This window comes from Patagioenas fasciata, chromosome 2 (assembly GCF_037038585.1).
Source record: "Patagioenas fasciata isolate bPatFas1 chromosome 2, bPatFas1.hap1, whole genome shotgun sequence".
Lineage (NCBI taxonomy): Eukaryota > Metazoa > Chordata > Aves > Columbiformes > Columbidae > Patagioenas > Patagioenas fasciata.
This window is the reverse complement of record NC_092521.1, coordinates 107374156-107395438: the sequence shown is the minus strand read 5'-3', so window position 1 is coordinate 107395438 and position 21283 is coordinate 107374156. Positions and strand designations below refer to the sequence as shown.

Genomic DNA, 21283 nt, shown 5'->3' with positions numbered 1-21283 from the left:
TTGGCAACAATATTATGTGTTCCTCAGCAGCACTGCCAACATAATTAGAAAAGAGCAGTCATATCAGAAAACACACAGCAAGTTACTGAGGAAAGGTCCCAGTTGAATATTAACTCAAATTGACTTCTAGCATGTAGAAACACGTAGAAAGTGTATAGGACACCGTCCAGTGAATAAACAACATGCTGGTAGAACACATTGTGGGACTCCGGTAACAGTGAAGTGGGTAAGTCTATAATGAAGAGGAGTTGTTGACGTAATTACAAAGGCAGGTGGTAGCAGGTTGATTTTATCAATGTCAATGACCCTTACTGCTACCAAAGTGTACCTAGTTTCTTACTACTGAAGCAATTAGACTTTTTGAAATCAAATATTAATCCACCAGATAAAAAATATACTTTTCTCAATTTGGCATTCCCACAATGGTTTCAGAGTCGCTGTTTGTGTATTATAACCTTGTTTAACCAAGAGAGGCAACAATTTTTAATGTCTTAAGGTTTTATAATTGGTCTTAAGATAGTAGCATCTTTAAATATGTACAACCTAATTCTCCTCTCACATAGACATCAAGCACTGCATCTTAGGGCAGAGATGGTCCATGCTGAGGGAGGATGTGGCACTGAACTTGTCTATAATGGATAAAGATGTGTTCCTTAAGGCTTTTGTTTACTCAGTCCTAATGTTATGTTTAAGCAGAAAAAAAATGGCAGTTAGAATACTACTTCCAATTTCCTGCAATTGGTGAACCTAGCCGAAAATATTATAACAACAACATCTACATTAAAAGCATTTAAGAATATTTGTGATGGTTCAGAGAGCCAAATCTCATTGTTCCTCAAACTCTCACTGAAATTAATCATATGGAAGGTGATTTAGACATTTAAATAAGGGTTTGACTTTCTGAGCAGCTGTGAAACACATTTAGTATATCAAGATTGTGGTTTTGTGCAAAATCAGATTTGTTGTCAAGCTGGACAGACCCAGTCATAGCAGAGGTACACTACTCAAAATGTGTAAATATGTAACCTGAAATACACATTATGAATGGGTGTATTGCCAGTACACAGCCATTTTTTTTCTGATAGGTTATGAAACCCCCAAACCATCTGTTCAGGTTTCACTAAAGCCTTCCTCTGATGCTGCTTATGAGACAAAAACTTTGAAGTTGCTGGAGAGCAAGTTCTTAAATGTACGTAAGTGCTGTGTAAGCATTGAAAAGCTTGTTTAACAGACCACAAAGAATTCATATAGTCCTTGGTTTCTGGAGGTTTCAGTAAGGGTTTTGCTAGTGAAAGGGCTAAAAGGCATGTCCTCTGAGAAGCAGCTAAGGATTTGGGGTTTGTCTGGTTTGAAGAGAAGGAGGCTGAGGGGCAACCACAGTGCTCTCTCCAGCTTCCTGAGGAGGGGAAGTGGAGGGGGAGGTGCTGAGCTCTGCTGCCGGGTATGCAGTGCCAGGATGTGTGGCAGTGGCTCAAAGCTGCACCAGAGGAGGTTTCCAGAGGATATTAGAAAGCATTTATTTTACCGAGAAGGTGGTCAAACCCTGGAACAGGCTTCCTAGAGAAGTGGTTGATGACCCAAGCCTGTTGGTGTTTAAGAGGCTTTTGGAAAATGCCCTTTATACCATGCTTGAACTTTTGGTCAGCCCTGAAGTCATCAGGCAGTTGCACTCAATGGTCCTTGTAGGTCCCTTCCAACTGAAAAAAAAATCTATCCTATTCGTGTCTTCTAAACACATATACAAAATTACTGCCTTCACTGCATACCCTATCATGAATCTTGGGATTTTCAATAGTGCTCAGGCATGTAATTCCTACTGAAGTAAGTGGAAATAAAGTGCTGAGGTGCTTTTGAAAAGTCCCACCAGGTTCCTCTTTCCAGTTTTATGTACCTAAAGAGGCCAAGTCCACAGGAAGTGGTGGACTGTTTCCATGTCAGTGTCTGTGGCTGCCCAGGGAGCTTGTGATTGACTGGGACAGAGGCTCTGCTCCTTTTGCATGACCCGCTCTGCCATAATGCTGGAAAGAGCAAGGGAGGCACTACATCTGCAAAGGTTATTTCATGATGAGGCTCCCTGCTGGTTTCAGCCTTCGTGTCAACAAAGGCGATGTTCCACTCATGTTTTTAGCCAGGAGTTCAGCCTGATGACCAATCTTAGACCATGCCTGTTTGATTTGCCTATACACAAAACTCAGATAAATGAAGAATAGGTTGTGGGAACTTGACTCAGATTTGCATCTTAATGGAGCTTCATCCATAAAAAAACTCATAATCAGGGCCGAAGTCTTCTATTAATAAATAATTTAGCAAATACAGTTTAATTGCCCTTATTTTTTATTTTTCCTTTGTCTTGCCTATTCCTTTAATCTTTCTTCTAATTTATTCTTTCCACATGGCTCTAAATTCAGGAAAGCATTTTCACCTCTGTGTGCCTCTGTTCATTTCTTCTTCTTTTTACCCTCCTTTTACTCCCCACCACTACATATAATCATCTTCTGACTCTTCCTTCTTCCTTCTAATTCTCCAAACATAGGTCATCCTACCATGGGTAGACAGAGTAGAGGGCTGAGCTCCACTTACCAGCTCCTACTGCCTATTGTGTACTTCTTTGTGGAATCACCCTCTGCACCAAAAAACATCAGACTAGTTGCAAGAGTAGGGAAAAGGCCTGACACTGTCCTGCCCAAGAAGGGCTGCACCTGGCTCCTAATTGCTTGGACACTTTTGCAAGATTCGTGACTTCACAAACTACAATTACATATCCAATTCAATATAATATGGTAGGGAAGCATATGAGCTAAGGGCTGGTTCAGCATCCTGGTTCCCTTCAGGAAAACTGTTCAGCAACATCGTCAGTGTGAGAAATGAAGAAATGAATACTAGAGCAGCAATTGAAGAAGCACACTCTCTCACACTAGACTAGAACACTAAGAGAAAAAGTATCTCTTCATGTTCCTGTATGTATGTTATTCCTTGGTAAACTGAAAAGTAATTCCAGTTTTGTCCTCTTCCTCAAACTCTCATGTCTCTGAAGTGAATTTGTGTATTTGAACTGGAATGAAAAGGCTGAAATTTGAACAAAACACTGTGCTGTTTCTGTTGTCCTCACTTTTGTTGGTTTTGGAAGTAAAAGTATTAAGAATTAGTTTCCCACAAGGGGATGCAGTAAAAACATTTAAATCATTTCCTATGTGGGTTTTGTAATTTTGGAACAAATTTAGAAAGGGAGATGAAGTTATCTCCTAAAATGAGATCAACAAAAGTATTCTTCAAGTCATAAACATAAGGCAGTGGGAGGTTCGATAGCATATATATGGAGGTGCATAATAATATTGCTAGAATTGTGTGTCATCTTGCATAATACAGCAAAAAAAGTGGAAGATATGTAAACGTAGACCAAACAGATGGTTCTAGACCTATGGAGTTCTTGCTCCAATAATGCTGAGGAGGAAGAGGTTGTACCAAGGATTATAATTTTAGTGAAGGAATGGTTCATAATGAATAGGCCTGAGTGCAGGACATACTATGTGTCATTCTTTGAAAGATGCAAGAAGCCTTCAAGGTGCTACTCATGACAGAGCTTGGGTGTTTCATGTCCAGACTACGGACACACCAAGGTCAGGATAATATCATCACTGCAGCTGGTCTGCTGAGCTCTGCATGCTTACATTAATTTTGGACTCTTTTCTGTCTGATCTCTGCATAGTTACGTTCTTCCCGTTCTCTGTAACATCCTGCTACCACTTCATTAAAAAGTTAAGTCTGTAGGACACAAGAGAAACCATGGCTAACAGTGAGACCAACTTCCAAATCTCCTAATTTATATCTTGAGAACATTTGGTAAGGAACTAGAGGAAATGGCAAGTAATGGCTTTGCAGGAAAAGGAAAGGTTATTTTTGAAGAGGTTTGCAGGAAAAGGCCATGGACGGTAGGCCTACAGATGATGCAGTTACAGACAGCATTGGTGGACTGTGAGATGCCACAAAAAGGATACACTAGAAAGTGAGGGCAAGTATGGCAAGGCGGGCAAGACACAGGCTGGAAGACAAGGCCAGGAGTTTTTGAAGGGGTCCAGTGAAATGATGTAAATTTTGCTCAGACCCACCAGAAAGCCTCTTATGCAGGTTCATGCTGTGCAGCATTTTTTGCATCACTGCCTCACTGCGAGAGGCAATATTGTGTCCCACTGACACAGCAGGGCAGTGCAAACATTGCAACACCACGTCAGGACATCAGTCTTCGCTCAGTGCTATATAAGGAACTGGCTTGCTGAGCTCTGCAAGGTGCTACAGTATGACTGACCTGGTCAGTTTGCTCACTAAGCCACAAGCCCACTAGTTTGAAAACTAACTACTAATATTCAAAATGAGGTAAGGGTTGGTCTAGCCTCTTCTATGTTTATAAAGGACTGAGATTTTTTTAATTTTTTTTTTAATTTTTTTTTTTTTGGCCCAGCCACAAATATCTCAAAAATAGTTTTTGTTTAGTTCTCAAAATATTCCTGCAGGAACTTCCCCTGGGAGTTTAGGAAATAAATATCTTATCCTGGACAGACTATTTATTTCCAGGATGTTTACTTGTGCAGTCCATGTGATTGTAAAGTGCCTCCATTTCTCAAGCTCTCTTTCAGTTCCTTTGGGGCACATAATTTAAACCTAGCAACTTTCCCCATATACTGACAAACTGTTATTCGTCAATATTGAACTGGTAGCTCCAATTCTCTATTCATAGTGCAATTATTAATGCAGCAAGAAAGGATAGTTTATGGTTAGGCTTGAAATGCCCAGACAGCCTGGAACCACAAGTTCAAATCCCAGCAAGATCAGCCCTTCATCCCTGTCTGCACTAGATGCACCCTACAACCTCAGGTCACCTACATAGAGCCCTGAAATTAGGTCTGTCTGATCAGCTTAGATTTTAAAGGTTCACAAGTAATGCTTTGTCAAAAGGGGTTACCCCAACATTTGTGCACATGCTACTTCTTGCCTGTTCTTGCTCTACAATGCTGTGATAGCAGCTGTTCACTACCATCCACCACAGAGCTGATTTGCAATTCAGCAGGGCTGGTGCATTTTGGTTGCTTTTCTGTCACCAATAATTATGGTCCTTAATGTGAACCATAGCATTTCAGACCAATACAGTTCTCATCTAAGACCTGATATTTCTAAACCACTTCCTTCAAGAGAAAATGCTGGTATTTCCACAGTTGTTAGCTGAAAACACCATTACATTCAGACTGCAGTAAAATAAACTTCAGATTATCACTACCTGTTTTCCTAATAGAAGAGGTTTTCATGGCAAATTTAACATTTGTTTTCTCATTTATATTTTGGGCAAGAGAAGCAACAAGAAAATAAAAACAGAATGAGAATAGATACATTCTATCAACATACATATGTCCATCAATATACGTCTTATCTTGTAACAGATCCTCAATGTGCCTTAAGCAGCCATGTGAAGCTAATTAACCACTGGATGTATTTTTGTGATTGAAATAGGTAGCAAGCAGCAGAGAATAAATAGCAACGAACATAGCACATAGATAAGTTGGCTAGCCCATTTTCCTGTGATTAATTCATCCCAGATTTCTATTTAGTAGTTTATTCAGTTAGCAGCACAGCTGAAACTCCTGAAAAATGCTAAATGTGTCTCTGCAGCACAGAATGTTGGGAAGCCAGCTGGAGTGAAGTAGCAGCTGAAGCTAGATCACATGAAGAGCAGAGGAAGAGATCAGGGAAACTGGTAGGTTGGGTAAGGCTGTGGTTTTTTGGTTGTTTTCTGCTTGTTTGTTTGGGGTTTTTTTAATTTGGCAATTGCTGAAGGATACTTTTTCCATGGTAGACTCTGAGAATCTTAAATGGTTTATCTGTATTTGTTGTTTTTACACTTCTCCCCTCCTTTAATGGTTTTATTGAAACAAATGAACAGAAAAAGCTGTTGTTGGTATATATATCTGTAGATCTAAATCATGAGAAAGTGTGAAATTTAAAAAAAAAATGTTTTTCTCAGAAACTTTGGTTAAAACATTCTTTAAAAACTAAGTTTAAACTAAAAGTAGGTTTTAATTGGCCATTTAAATTTTAATGAGTAAGAGGAAGGTATCGAAATATATAGCTGAGGATAGGCTTGTGGGAGTGGTGGTTGCAAACTCCTTATTCCCTCTCCCAGTTTAATCATGCAAGCATACTGTCAGTAAGCTTCTACAATAAAGACTATTGGAAGTCAATCTGGCTAAAAAGTAAAAAAAAAAAAAAAAAAAAAGGTGCTGTATCTCTTGTCTCCTGTTCTTTAGAAACACAAAGTGGATATGAAAATCTACTAAACTCAGACAGGTGCAAAACACTGGCAAGGAATGGAGAACTGATGCCTTTAACTCCAGCAAATATATCTCCTTGTCCTCCTGTGCCTCTCTTTGTTGTAGTGTCCTCCCAACCCCTGACAAGGCCTTTGATCTACAGGGCTTAGAATATGGGCACTTAAAACATATTGCCCCCTTGATGAGCTTCATGAAATCAACCTGCGTGAAATATCTGAACTGCCTCATGAAAGCAAAGAGTTCAACAGTTACTAAAAATACTTAACTGCTCATCTAATTAAGATATTTATCTTAAATATATCTCAATCTGGATATATTTATTTTAGGCTTCTCCACGGGTAAAAAGTCAAGTCCCTTTTTGTTGGGAGTTAACAAATGGGTAGGGGAAATGCTGCTAACAAAACCAACCTTGCCGTTGTTGTAAATTCAGTTGAAAACAGATTTGCACAAAACATAGGTGTTTTTAGGATCAAAGTTTAGGATCAGCAGAGGTAAGGCAAATGTCAAGTAACTAGAAGGGAATGATAGATTTGTGAACCCCCTTCTAAGAAAATAAGAGAAGTAAAATGGTAATTGGAGTAAGAGATGCTTGTTTGAGTCCAGAACTTTTTCACGTATCTCTCTAGTGCACTTGAATTTTAGCTACGTTATGGTGATTCTTCTGGCATGTAACAGTTTTCATCTACCTACCAAGTGTTAGCAGTTGAAACCCCAGAGGCATATTATTTGTATACTCTGAAGGAGAAAGCACAGTCTTAATGATGTTGCAGTTAATGAGCTACCTTAAAAAATTCTAGCATATGTGGAGTATCTGGGGCAGGAGTAAGTGTTGTGTGTGTGTCAAGCTGTCTTCTAATGTTGTTTTTGACATGGCTCTTCGAAACCTTTGAAGAACACTGATCTATAAAAAGAATAAATTCCATTTTTGGACAGAATTCAAATATGAAAGTAGAATATCTTGGATTTGCTTTTGCAGCACCTGAACACCATACATAGCAACTCTCACTATGTAAGCAATGACACAATTTTCTCTTCTTATTTTCTTAAAGCAATAAACCTGACTTCAGGATGTTGGAGGAAGAAGATTCTTTTCTGAATGTTAAAAGATCTCTGAAAAAGAGAATGGTGAAACACAGCACTCCAGTGGACTCAATGCTTTCAAGAACAATGCCATCTCTTACAGATCTGACAAATCAGTCAATTAAGGACCAAGATGCCAGTAAGAGAACTTATGGATCTCCAGTGCCAAAGTCAAATCTAAGTAGAACATTAGCTCAAGTATCATCAGTACGTGTTGAAGCATTTATCCCTCGTATGTCCCCAAAAGGGCTTTCAGCAGTGTTTGACTCACAAGAATTGAACAAAGAGACAAACCAAAGCTCTCAGGTTGTATTTTCTAGAAGGAGGCTTTCAACGGTGTTGGCCTCTGATGAATCAAATGAAGAACCAAGTGATGATGTTGTTGCAAATGTAGAGACTCAAGCTCCCACCAAATCATCTGAGGAGGCTACAGTAACTCCCAAGAGTGGACCTTCATGGCTTGTTACTGGAATACCAGGGATAAAAGATCTGCCAGTAGTAAAAACCAGAAAGAAGAAAATTGATAAAGCTCTTGTGGTAATTGTTTCCTCTTAGTTATGAAATAGCTAAACTATACTATTTCCCACCGATATTGAATATATACAGGTCTTTCTAGTAATACGGGATAATTTTAGTTATGGAACATCTCCACAACTTCAGCAGCAAGAACATGTATTTATTAATTGAGTCATAACCTGCTAGACTCTGTGGTATCATTCCTTATCACAGAGTGGATGGAATGCAGTCTTCCAAACCAGTATTTGCTTCAGCTTGTGAACTTGCAGGACTACTTGTGTACACTAGTGCAAAAGTACACTTTTTTAGTATATCTTTCTTTAGGATAAACTTAAGAATGGGAAGAAATCAGTGATTTAAATTCTCAGGTTTTCTAGTGTTGGCAAGTTAACTAAAACTGGAGAAACAAATCTACTACTTTCCTTGATCAATCCAAATCATACTACTTTATAAAAAGAATGTCAGTCATTGCTAATGGGGTGTTGTGTGCAGTACTTTGATTAGCATGGGGTTTCCTATGGAAAGCTTAAATTAATAGACCTTATACAGATCTTTATTTTTCTGTTCTGTGGAGCAGAAGAGCTCAGTTTCCTGGAACTTTGATTATTGGCTGTGGAAAGCCCCTAGAAAGGATAGGGAGGCAGTAGATTCAGACTCTGAAGGCTGTCACATCAGCTTGAAGCCATCAAATTCTATTCTAGTTTGTTTTTTCCCCTGTACCATATTGTTCATAGGTGTGTTGAATGTTCAGGAAAACTTGCCTGCTCTAAGAGTAAAGGCTTCTCAACTTAAAACAAATTGAAAACTTCAGCCAAAATCCAGCTGAGTTCATAATGCTTTTGTGTATGTTGTACGGTTTTATTGTTTTGGTTTGATGTTATTTTTGTGGTGGTGGTTCTTTTTAAGCAGGTGACACCTGAATGGATTAGGTTGACTACATTTTCTTTTCTATAACAGAGGCAGAAAGAAAGACAGTGGCTTCTTCGACAACTTAAAAACATTCAGGAAGCAGCTGAACATGAACTGACAATTGAAGAAGCTTGACTGAACTACTTATGGAATTAGTGCTATCACATCCTGCCTGTGGGAACAGCTGGTTCAGATAAATTGCACACCTAACTGAAGTGCCTGCTAAACTTCCTCTTTCATTCCAAAATGTTTGTTCGTTTTGTGATTATTTCTGTCTCTTAAATCTAGGAAGAGTTAGGTACAAATTAAGAAGTGCCTGTCCATGAGAGCCAATGTTCATTTATAATGGTTGAAAGCCTGGAACAAGCAAGGGAAGGAGAACTTTATCTAAGAATCGTTCTTCATCGTGCCACAGCTCTTCCAAACTATACTCTTTTGTGTAGTGTTCAAATCTTCTAGGATTGCTGACATTCCTTAAGTGACAAAGTCCTAGTGGCCACACATAGTGCAATCATGGTTAGCTAAAGGAGAATCTCCTCATCTAAAGAGTAATCAAAACTGATGCAATCGGGAATGTTTTTGCTGCTAGCTGAGGAGATGAGGAAATAGTTAGAGGCACCAAGGAGGGAGGCCAGCCTCTAGAGATTACTAATTAATGACAGTTTGTTTTGAAGTTTTGGTTCAAAATTACTTTGCCCCTGCCCCCGATGGCAAATGCACTTTTCTGATGCATTGAAGGTCCCTAATGCTCAGCTGTGTGTTTTGAGGGGGTACGGGTTTTCTGTTTTTCTCTGGAGCTACTGCATGCGGGGGGAAGAAGGGTATCTCCTTGACAGCTGTATTAGTAAAATAGCAATTCAGCTCACAGCAGCACAGTAAAGAAGTGATGCAAAAAGCATAGTGCTCATCTTAGTTCCTACTGCTGTCTGTTACTTACTCTTTAGGCAGAGTTTAGCGTTTGCGAAGTGATCTTTGGTGTGTCAGCAACAGGCACTCAAAACAGATTTACCACTTGTGCACACAGAGCATTATACTTGTGTGGCTCTAGCATATGCGCTTTCCCGGCCATTCTGGTTTTGCAGCCTGTCCTCTGCACTACCTAATTACCCCAAAGAGGAGCATCCCTGTTCAAACAAAACTGCAAATTAAGGACAGAGGCAAGGGAAGCTTTTCCCTTTCCTTCTCATACACCGAACTTGTAATATCTCATGTCCAAGATGGCAGAGAAGCTGAAGCATGGCCCCTGCCAATGTTATGAAACAGGCTAACCAATAGCAGCTGTGTTATGCTCAAAAATGCAAATGGAGTTGTGGTTTTACAAACTCTCTCAGGATTTAAAAGGAATCAGGATGATTTTGCTAATGATTCCTGAAGTGAAACTTCAGAGTTTCTCAGTAGAACAGACTTGTCCTCAGACCTGGCTTTCTGCGGTAGCCAGGCAGTGGGGCAATGTTTCCTCTCAGGTCAACAGAAAAAGCACACTCACATGGTTTGATGTTTAGTTAGTGTAGTGTTCTGGTATTTGTTTGTGTGTGTTACCCAGGCTGCTTGTCTGGCCCTCACAGGTTCCTCTGGCAACCAGGGAGCTCCTGGCTCATGTAAATCCCAAGCTGCTTTTGAGATAAAATAGGCATGGTTGCAGATGTGCTGCTATTCCCCTTGAGCTTGCAGGCATTTCATCAGCATCTATGATTTGTGCCAGGGACTGAACTAAGATCAGGCAAGTGCAAGGTTAGCATAAAATCCTCCTCTACTCCTAGAACAAGTACATATTAGTCTGGCCACATGACCTGATGCTTAATCCAAATGACCCAGTTCTGTCTCTTGTTTATTTGTACCTTCCCAGATAGCCAGTTACTCTTGTTCCTTCTTCAGGCTTCTCATCCTGGTCTCAGAAAGTCTTGATACCACTTCTGGTTTTCTCTCTACCAATCACCTCTCAAAGTCAATCTTGGCTCCTTCTTGAGCCCATCCAGTTCCTTGATCTCCAAATGTCTCCATCTAGTGTCTTCTCCAATCTGGCCTCTGGTGGCTTCCTTCCTTATAAAACATAGAGGTCGTCTGTCTTCCATGCCTGGTCTTCACTGCTGAATTCCTTGCCCATATGATACAGAATCACAGAATGGTTGGGATTGGAAGGGACCTCTAGATATCATCTAGTCCTACCCACCTGTTAAAGCAGCTTCACCTAGAGCAGATGACACAGGAATGTGTCCAGGTGGGTTTTGAATGACTCCAGAGAAGGAGACTCTACCACCTCTCTGGGCAGCCTGTTCCAGTGCTCTGTCACCCTCAAAGTAAAGAACTTTCTCCTCATATTCAGATGTAAACTCCGTTGTTTCAGTCTGTGCCCATTGTCCCTCATCCTATTGTTGGGCACCACTGAAAAGAGTCTGGTCCCATCCTCTTCACATCCACCCTTCAGATATTTATAAACATTTATAAGATTCTCTCTCAGCCTTCTCCTCTCCAGGCTGAACAGACACAGCTGTCTCAGTCTTTCCTCATAAGAAAGATGCTCCAGATTCCTAATCATCTTTGTAGCCCTCCTCTGGACTCCCTCCAGTAACTCCTTGTCCTTCTTAAACTGGGGGTCCCAGAACTGGATGCAATACTCCAGATGCAGCCTCACCAGGGCAGAGTAGAGTGGGAGGACAGCCTCCCTCAACATCCTGGTCACACTCTTCCTCACGCAGCCCAGGATACCATTGGCCTACTTAGCCACAAGGGCACACTGCTGGCTCATAGTCAGCCTGTTGTTCACCAGAACTCCCAGTTCCTTCTCTGAAATGCTGCTTTCCAGCAGGTCAACACCTAACCTGTACTGATGCATAGGGTTATTCCTCCCTAGGTACAGGAACCCTACACTTGCTTTTGTTGAATTTAATTAGGTTCTTCTCTGCCCAGTCCTCCAGCCTATCTAGATCTCACTGAATAGCAGCACAACCTTCTGGTATATCAACCATTCCTCCCAGTTTTGTATGACCAACAGACTTGCTGATACCCTCTGATACCTGATGTCAGTCTTCTGCCAAAAATCAGACTCAGCTGTCATATACCTAAGTGCCTTTGTCTGCTTAGTATGATCAAGTTCATGATGCTAGGCCAAGTGGAAAGGTTATTAAAGGCCAACTGGGCCAAATTCCAGCCCTTAGCAGGTCAGGGATGTAGTTGCTGGGAAAGTCCTTCTCAGGACCTGCTTCAGGCTACATTGAATGTAAGAGGAATCTGGGGAATATGGCTGCTTATCATCTAAGAAATCTTTGGGTTTATGCATTCCAGAACTTTCTAAGATTAAGAACAGCAAATGCTGGAAAAGTTTTCCAGAAAACAGGGCTGCCATCCTGCCAGATTAATGGAATTAGTTGGTTCCAATGAAATCCCAGAGACTTTCCTCAGTGGAGTGAAAAAAAAATTGATAGTGGTAGCATAGAATTGACTTTGACTGGGTCTTTGCAGGTCATGAAGCTGTATCACACAGACAGATGCATAAAACTAAGGGCTATCAGTATTTTGGAAACCACTTCTATTCCTTGTCTTTGGAATGTTTATAAAGAAATACAGAAGACTGTATAGTATCCATCTCCCACTAATTTAGGTCCCCATGAATTTGCAAAAGTCACAATATTCCTCTGATAGCATTTCATGAGAAAATATTAATAGAATTAATTGGTGCTTCAGGGGTTTTCTGAATTGTGTCTGATACAACATCAACAGTATTATATTAGGTTGGTGCAAAAGTAATTCTGGGTTTGGATAATGAATTTTAAATCATTATAACTAGGCTCAAACACACCTTTATTAATCAGAGTAGTAACCATTACAGTCAATACATTTTTGCCAACAAGAAATGTTTGTTTATTCCAGTAGTGTAAAAATCTGTGCTTCGGGATATGACAAACTCTTGGAAAGCATTTGCTGCATCCTGCTGGTTGTGGAAGCATTTTGCCTGCAAAAAAAGTGATCGAGATGCTTGGCTGGTGAGAAGTCAAGTGAATATGGCAGATGAGACAAAACTTCATTTGTTCAACTTTTGAAGTGCTGGTTGTGTGACTTGTGGTTGGGCATTGTTGTGGAGAAGAATTGGGCCCTTTCTGTTGACCAATGACGGCTGCAGGCATTGCGGTTTTCAGTGCATCTCATAGATTTGCTGAGCAGACTTTTCAGATATAGTGGTTTCACTGAGATTCAGAAAGCTGTAGTGGATCAGACCAGCAGCACAGCACCTAACAGTGACCGTGACCTTTTTTTGGTGCAAGTTTGGCTTTGGGAAGTGCTTTAGATGTTCTTCTCAGTCCAACCACTGAGCTGGTGGTCACTGGTTGTCGTATAAAGTCCACTTTTCATTGCATGTCACAATTTGATCGAGAATTGGTTAATGTGGTGGTTTGTTGTTTTTTTCTTTTCATAGAATAAGAGAAAACCAGACTTCAAAATGACAATATTTTTTATTTTCAGCCAGCTTATGAAGCACCCACTTATCGAGCTTTTTCACCTTTTCAATTTGCTTCAAATGCCAAATGATCATAGTATGGTCAACGTTGAGCTCTTCAGCAACTTCTCATGTAGTTGTAAGAGGATCAGCTTTGGTGTTTATTCTCAATTGATCGTTGTCAACTTCCAATGGCCAGCCACTATGCTTCTCATCTTCAAGGCTCTCATCTCCTTTGAAAACTTCTTGAACCACCACTGCACTGTACGTTCATTAGCAGTTCCTGGGCCAAATATGTTACTGATGTTCTGAGTTGTCTCTGTTGCTTTATGACCCATTTTGAATTCAAATTAAAAAATTGCTCAAATTTGCTTTTTGTCTAACATAATTGTCATAGTTTAAATAAATATCAAATAAAAAGTAATTAAAAAGTCAGCAGAAAAAAAAAAGAAGCAAAAAAGTGCGTTCAAATGATGTATAGCATAACCACATTTATTTATGAATGTATTCAAATATCAAATGGCAAATTTCAACAATGCAAAAACCGTTATTTCTTTTGCACCAACCTAATAATTAGTTATAGGTTAGAATACCAAGGGATTTCAGCTAGACCTATATAGCACTAAACTACATATTATCCCCTAGTGAATGATGTTCCTAAAGAGAGGTTTTCTCCAACTTTTAAAAGCCAGGATGTTAGGGAATATGAAACTACATGTATCAAATGACATGTACAAAACTACACTGCTAGTATTGCACCTCATGTGCAATATGTGAGTATATCCATAATGAAAAAGAATAGTATTTATTTTGTTCACAGGATATGCACTTTCATTTGTTTCTTCTGTAGACTCCTGGGTCTACTGGAGTTTAATGTCTAAGTTTAATGTTAAAGCTAGTTTTCTTTTATAGTATACAGAACAGGCTTTGAGAGAGGCAGTAGTAGTATGCAGTTTCAATGCTCTTTAATGTTCATCCTCTAGTGGCAACAATGGCAAATTACTGTTTAGTTAGCAATTTTCTTCATGTGCAAGTTCCTTTAGGCATATTTATATTGCAATAGCAACACAGAGTAAAAAACAAAACAAAAACAAACAAACACAACAACAAAAAACTCTGTGTCAGCCACAGAGTCAAACACCTCCAAAAACCAGGCGTCTCTAATTATTAGTGACCTTAAGTATAGATTGCAGGTGCCGAGGCTGAAAAAGATTAGGGACTACAGACAGCAGATTCTTATGAGAAGATAGCCCCCAAGGCACCGCATTTTGTAAAATAAAATAACTCTTTATTTCTGAATGGATGAATGCAAATCAGAATTGCAACAGGTTCTTGAGCCTTGCTTTTGTCCTGGTTTTCAAATGCAACACTGAACGTGTTTGGAAGTGCCTTCCCAATTCTCTGTTAGGGCAGTATTTTTCCTTCAGGAGCTAAGCTATGACCTTGACTTAGGGAACTGTTTGCAGTACCCTTGTCTCTGAATGGATATTACACAATCTACCTGCTGATGGTGACTAAGCATGATGTTGGATGGAGAAGAACAAAAACAATACCAAGAACAGAGGGATGAGACAGAAATGTCTTCACTCTGGATTTATGAGCTCAGCCTTGTTCCCACTAAAGCAACAGCAACACTCCTGTTGACAGAGCTGGGAGTGCTCTGCCCAGCTGCAGTGCTTCTATAGGAGGGCAGATTGAAGAGAAAAATGTTTAGCACACATTTTTAACATATTTTTAAACATATTTAACGTTTAAATACCAGAGAACTGGTAACCAAGTTACTTCTTTGCTGATCATAGCTGAAAAATTTTAGGATAACTTGGAAAAGTAGAAAACTCTCAAATAAAAGCAGGTGGGTTTTTTTTTTTTTTCTAGATCACAACATAGTTACAGTCCTGCTACAGACAAAATGTTTAATAATAAATTGCACAGCAGTGTCAATGACCCGTACTTCAGTGTGTTTTGTTCTGTAAGACACACAAGTACAAAAGTCTCCCTTAGCTCCCTCTGTCGTTGCAGTCCACAATGTCTATTAAAACAGCTCATTTCTCAACACTTCTGACATATTAGAAAAACAACAAACATATTGAAGTTTTGACTGAGCCTAGCAGCCCATAGAAAAGTTGGACCAGTTGAAGCTATTCTGTAACATTTTCAAATGTTATTAAAAACTAGACCTAGGCACAGATCCTAGCACATCACCTAGAATGTAGGGGCCACCCCAAAAAATCTTCAGATACGCTGCTCAGTCCTTGTACTGCAATGTGGGTGCCTAATGCTCCTATACAATGAAATTTTGTTTGATAGTGCAGTCAGTCGCAGCAAGCACGCAAACTCTGTAGAGCCTGACAGCAGCTCATGGTTGCCAGCCTCCTGGCTCTGCCCATGCATGTGATCTCGCAATACTTTACACCAGATCCATCCCTCCACCCTGAAATGGGTCTTGTGCACAGGAGATGCATAGCAGACACCGGTCAGGCAGGAGGTATACCTATCTGCCTTTAGTTTCAGCAGCCCACAGGATAAAACTAGTGGAAGTGAGAGACTGCATTTCAAATCCCCTTCTCATCTGAGGCAGGACCTTGAAACTGTCGTATGCCACAAGGCAGTAGTCACCCTCTCTAGACTTAATGTGAAGTCAAGCCTTTTAAGACTTACCTGTCAAAGTTGTTCTACTTTGCCTAAGTACTCATTAAAAAATAAGATTGAACATGGTTGATACCATTGATAGCACTGATCACATTGATCAGTGATACACAGTCTTACATCTGTGGAATTTTATTTCTTGGAGGTTTTGTGGGGGTTTCTCTGTCTTCATGCATTTTTATTGAAGAACTGCAAAAAAGAAGGGGGAAAAACACCATTCATTACTCACAGGGATCAAAAAAAAAAAAAAAATCCTGTTTCTTGCTGTTGGTGCCATTTTGATTCCTTTTATTGTCCTCCATTTTGTTCTTTTGGCCTTTCCTAGCTCTGCATGTCCTCTTCTAACTGGCTTGCTTTTAGCTCTTCATGTCATTGTAGGTTTGTCCCTTCTTTCACTAGCAGATATCGTAAGCCTCCTTCCTAAAGCTTACATCTTACATCTCCTCCAAAAGAGGAGATGCCAGCAATGAAAGGGGGAAAGAAATATCTCATGCCTCTAGGACAGGAAAACAAAAGCTCTTTCTAGAAATGAAATAATCCAACTTTCTAGTATGGAGTGGGCAGCATGGGCAGCACTGCTGACAAATTTACTGGGAGAGGACCTGGATTCAAAAAAGCACTTGCAAGATGTCTTTCAAAGTATACTTCCCAGCCCAGAGAGCACCAAACAAGTTATTGCATGATACAGCATGCAATTAAATCAAATTGGTGCTGTATAATACTGTTCATACAAATTAGATGGGCGCTTTAGCACTTGGTGCTCCTCCCTGGGGAAAAAAAAAAAAAAAAAGAGCCCCTAAACCTACATAAGCCATAGCTCAACATCAGCAACAGGCTTTGCCGCCATGACAGGGAAACCATTACAATTGGACATAAGGCTTACAATTGCCATCAAATATCTTCAATTATAACAGATATGCTAATGTGGATACATGTTATAATTGTAACTGTGCTAGAGGAAAGAAAGAAGGGGTGGAATTGGCGTAGTGGAGAAATAAGTGCTGTTTGGCATCCTGAATGCCCCCCTGCGAGCTGAGAAAAAGTCCACTGGACTGTAGGATTGGAAATTGTACTACAAAGGTTAGGGGGCAAGTATACAAATCAATATTGTATCCTGACCTTGACTAGTATATTCAGTAGTAGGTGGACTTTTTTTGACCAGAACTGGGTGATGATAACAACTGATTAAAGAAAACACAACACAGAACAAAGCTCTTACATGAGACTGGCCAAATGAAAAGACTGTGATGACTCTGTTTGGAGAAGAGATGAACAAGGCATACAAAAACAAAGAGCAGATTAATGATATCTAAAAGATCAATTGGCCTTTGCAGTTTCTCAGAATGCAAAATCAGTGGAGTTAAAGAAAAATAAGACTTGAATTGATATTTTTAAAGGTGAATTTTTATGCATATACTTAATAATTCTGCAGAATGTGTTTTCACTAGATAGATATCTTTGAGACTGATAAAATTATCAAATTAGAGGTGGGGGGAAAGTGCTATATGTGAAAATGTAGAAAATTACATGAAAAAGAAGGTGATGTTGGGGGCGTTGTTTATTTTTGTCAGGTTTACCATGTCAACCAGTCACTGATCATAATAGCAACAGCAACAACAAATAAAGTTAAAATCTCACTTTTGTAGTTACACATACAAGCTTTTCTACAACAGGTCAATCAGATTTCATGAGAGAAAAGCTTTTGAGACATCTAATAATTCTTCTCTGTGTCTGTCTTAGTTTTTACAACTGACCCATCATCACCAAGATGTGGGTCACTAGAAGTTTCATACTTTTGCATGTGGCTTTGCTGCAGAAGGTAAAATCACAGTGATTTACTGAATGCAGTCAAATTAATATTCGTAAAGAGAGGCACTGTGCTTTCATCTGTTAGGAAGTATCTTGACAATCTAATCTTGGCTTTTTGCTTTGTTTCATTATACATTAATTATATTGATTTTTTTTTTTTTAATCCAGTAACTGTGTGTGATTTCTGTGTTTGATGGCAGAGATTATTTATACAGTAGGTCAGGCAAATATTCACGTGACATTCAATCTTATCTCCAGTGTGATTTTGATATAATTACAGATTGGATTAACCCTTTCACATCTCTATTTGCAAAATGTGCTCTCCCTTAAAACTGCTGGCAAATAGAGTTAGGACCTTTGGTTTTCTCTAAAATGCATAATGTATTTGCCTAAGAGTAGGTGTCACATAGGCTGACTTGCCTAAATGAGGCTGTTGTGTCTCACAGTTACTTTGTCTTCATGCTCTTCTCACACGGAATCACGGAATCACAGAATGTTACGGATTGGAAGGGACCTCAAAAGATCATCTAGTCCAATACCCCTGCCGGAGCAGGACACTTAGATAAGGCTACACAGGAATGTGTTCAGGTGGGTTTTGAATGTCTCCAGAGTAGGAGACTCCACAACCACCCTGGGCAGCCTGTTCCAGTGCTCTGTCACCCTTACTGAGAAGAAGTTTGTTCTCAAATTTAAGTGGAACCTCTTGTGTTCCAATTTGAACTCATTACCCCTTGTCCTATAATTGGTTGTCACTGAGAAGAGCCTGGCTCCATCCTGGTGACACTCACCCTTTACATATTTGTAAACATTAATAAGGTCACCTCTCAGTCTCCTCTTCTCCAAACTAAAGAGACCCAGCTTCCTCAGCCTTTCCTCATAAGGGAGATGCTCTTCCTCATAAGGGAGATCACAGTATGTTTGGGATTGGAAAGGACCTCAAAAGATCATCTAGTCCAATCCCCCTGCTGGAGCAGGAACGCCTAGGTGAGGTCGCACAGGAACATGTCCAGGTGGGTTTTGAATGTCTCCAAAGTAGGAGACTCCACAATCCCCCTGGGCAGCCTGTTCCAGTGCTCTGTCACCCTCACTGGGAAGAAGTTTTTTCTCAAATTTAAGTGGAACCTCTTGTGTTCCAGCTTGATCCCATTACCCCTTGTCCTATCATTGTTTGCCACCGAGAAGAGCCTGGCTCCATCCTTGTGGCACTCACCCTTTATATATTTGTAAACATTAATAAGGTCACCCCTCAGTCTCCTCTTCTCCAAACTAAAGAGTCCCAGCCCCCTCAGCCTTTCTTCATAAGGGAGGTGCTCCACTCCCTTTATCATCTTTGTGGCCCTGTGCTGGACCCTCTCCAGTAGTTCCCTGTCCTTCTTGAACTGAGGGGCCCAGAACTGGACACAATATTCTAGATGGGGTCTCACCGGGACGGAGTAGAGGGGAAGGAGGACCTCTCTTGATCTACTGACCACCCCCCTTCTAATATACCCCAGGATGCCATTGGGCTTCCTGGCCACAAGGGCACAATGCTGGCTCATGGTCATCCTGTTGTCCACCAGGACCCCCAGGTCCCTTTCCCCTACACTGCTCTCTAATATGTAATTTCCCAACCTATACTGGAACCTGGGGTTGTTCCTGCCCAGATGCAGGACTCTACACTCTCCCTTGTTAAATTTCATCAGGTTATTCCCCGCCCAACTCTCCAGCCTGTCCAGGTCTCGCTGGATGGCAGCACAGCCTTCTGGCGTGTCAGCCACTCCTCCCAGTTTGGTGTCATCAGCAAACTTGCTGATAGTACACTCTACTCCCTCGTCCAAATCATTGATGAATATATTGAATAATACTGGCCGCAGTACTGACCCCTGAGGCACTCCACTAGATACAGGCCTCCAACTAGACTCTGCTCCATTGACCACGACTCTCTGGCTTCTTCCCTTCAGCCAGTTTGCAGTCCACCTCACTACCCAATCATCCAGACCACACTCCCTCAGTTTAGCTGTACAGATGCTGTGGGAGACTGTGTCAAACGCCTTACTGAAGTCAAGGCAGGCCACATCCACCTACTTCTTCTCACAGAAAGCAAACCCTGCCCCCCTCACACCAAGAGGTTCAGGGGTCCCAAAGAGATACCAGCACTTCTGAGCATCTTTGTTCCTCTGGACAGCGTGAACTTGACTATACCTCACTATGAATCCCCTGCAAAGACTTTGAAATAGTAAATACATGTAGATTAAGTCTGTAGCAAGCATCAAAAGCTTTCACACTTGGTAACTTTCAGGCACTAATTCAATGGTGGTGATGTTCGGATAGCTCAGGCTACCCTGAATCCCAGCAGCAGCTTGCCTGGTTTCAGTTCTCTGTGCAAGCACCAAGCTCTCTAGATTGACTGAAGTCACACGGTCCTGTCTGCCATCCTCTGGGGAAAAAACAGAGGCTCTGAAACCTGAAAAAAAGTACTCTCGGTATTACTGGCAACAATATTATAATAATTATTTACAGCAGTAATATTGATGAAATCAGAAATGCGCTGAGACTAAAGGCAGGGACAGATTTTTTGACAAAAGAAACTAGGCAAACTGTTTATTTTTTTAAGAACCACTGTTGAAGTAAAGAACCTAATTGTGGAAAAAAATTGTAAATGATCCAGAAAAATGTGCCCTCCTGTTTTAACAGCGTATCATTTTACTGTCAGTAACAGCTCTCTTGTTCTGTTGCTGAGAATTTCAAGCTGCTGTCTTCTGCTCTGGCTGAAGCCCAGCTTGTGTTCCTGTAGCAGGCACAGTTCAGGCATGCTTGTCCCCCAGTTTTAACTTCCCACTTTGCAGGATGGATAACCAGAGAAAATGGACCTCTTAAGTTACTGTGGTCTGGGTCATATGACTCATTTTAAATTCTAGTACTAACAGCCAAATATACTGATGGAAGAGAAAAGCCTCCATGAAGCCTCAGAAAGAAAGAGCAGGAATTTGAAACATCGAGGGCTCCTCCATTTTTGCATTAGCAGTAGCTGCTTTAAAAATCCAGCCTCTCTATTGTGAAAGAGAATATCCACTATTGCATTCAATGAGGTATAAACCAATATAAATGAATTATTGTTGGCTGTTTTCTCATGAACCCTTTTCCCCTAAGTTGTGCAAGTGGCTCCAACTCTGATTCCCCTGGTTTGGAACTGGATCTCACTTTTTCTCCATCACTACTGCCTAATTTTCTCCCCACTGCATGTGAAAAGGCTTGTTTCTGAAAAGTTTGGGGAGGAAAGGGGAGTTTCATGTGCATCCCGGCATTTAACCCATGTGACAGATCCATACATTAAGCAGTAGCCTTCTACTACTGTCTCAAAATGTCCTCCATATGAGATGCCTTAATACATATTTGAAAACCCTACCATATTTAAATTGCTTTTAGAGTTAATCTCTGGGGAATTTACCTTTTCTGTCATCAACATAAGATAGTAACCACTTAAGAAAGTAAACCTAGTGGTGGTGAAGGCTGGAGACTCATGTCATCAGTGCCTACAGCTCTCAGGGACTGCAGTGAAGAGCACATTATTTGGTTGGTGGTTCTCTTCCATCTT

General features: G+C 40.5%; 1 protein-coding gene across 1 annotated transcript; it reads left to right on the top strand.

The window, feature by feature from the left end:
- Positions 1-5711: 5711 nt before the first annotated feature.
- Positions 5712-10125, top strand: CCDC201 (coiled-coil domain containing 201). Its single transcript, XM_065830376.2, has 3 exons — positions 5712-5743; positions 7367-7934; positions 8871-10125. Exons 1-3 carry the CDS (start codon positions 5712-5714, stop codon positions 8955-8957), a joined length of 687 nt encoding a protein of 228 aa, XP_065686448.1. The 3' UTR covers positions 8958-10125.
- Positions 10126-21283: the final 11158 nt, after the last annotated feature.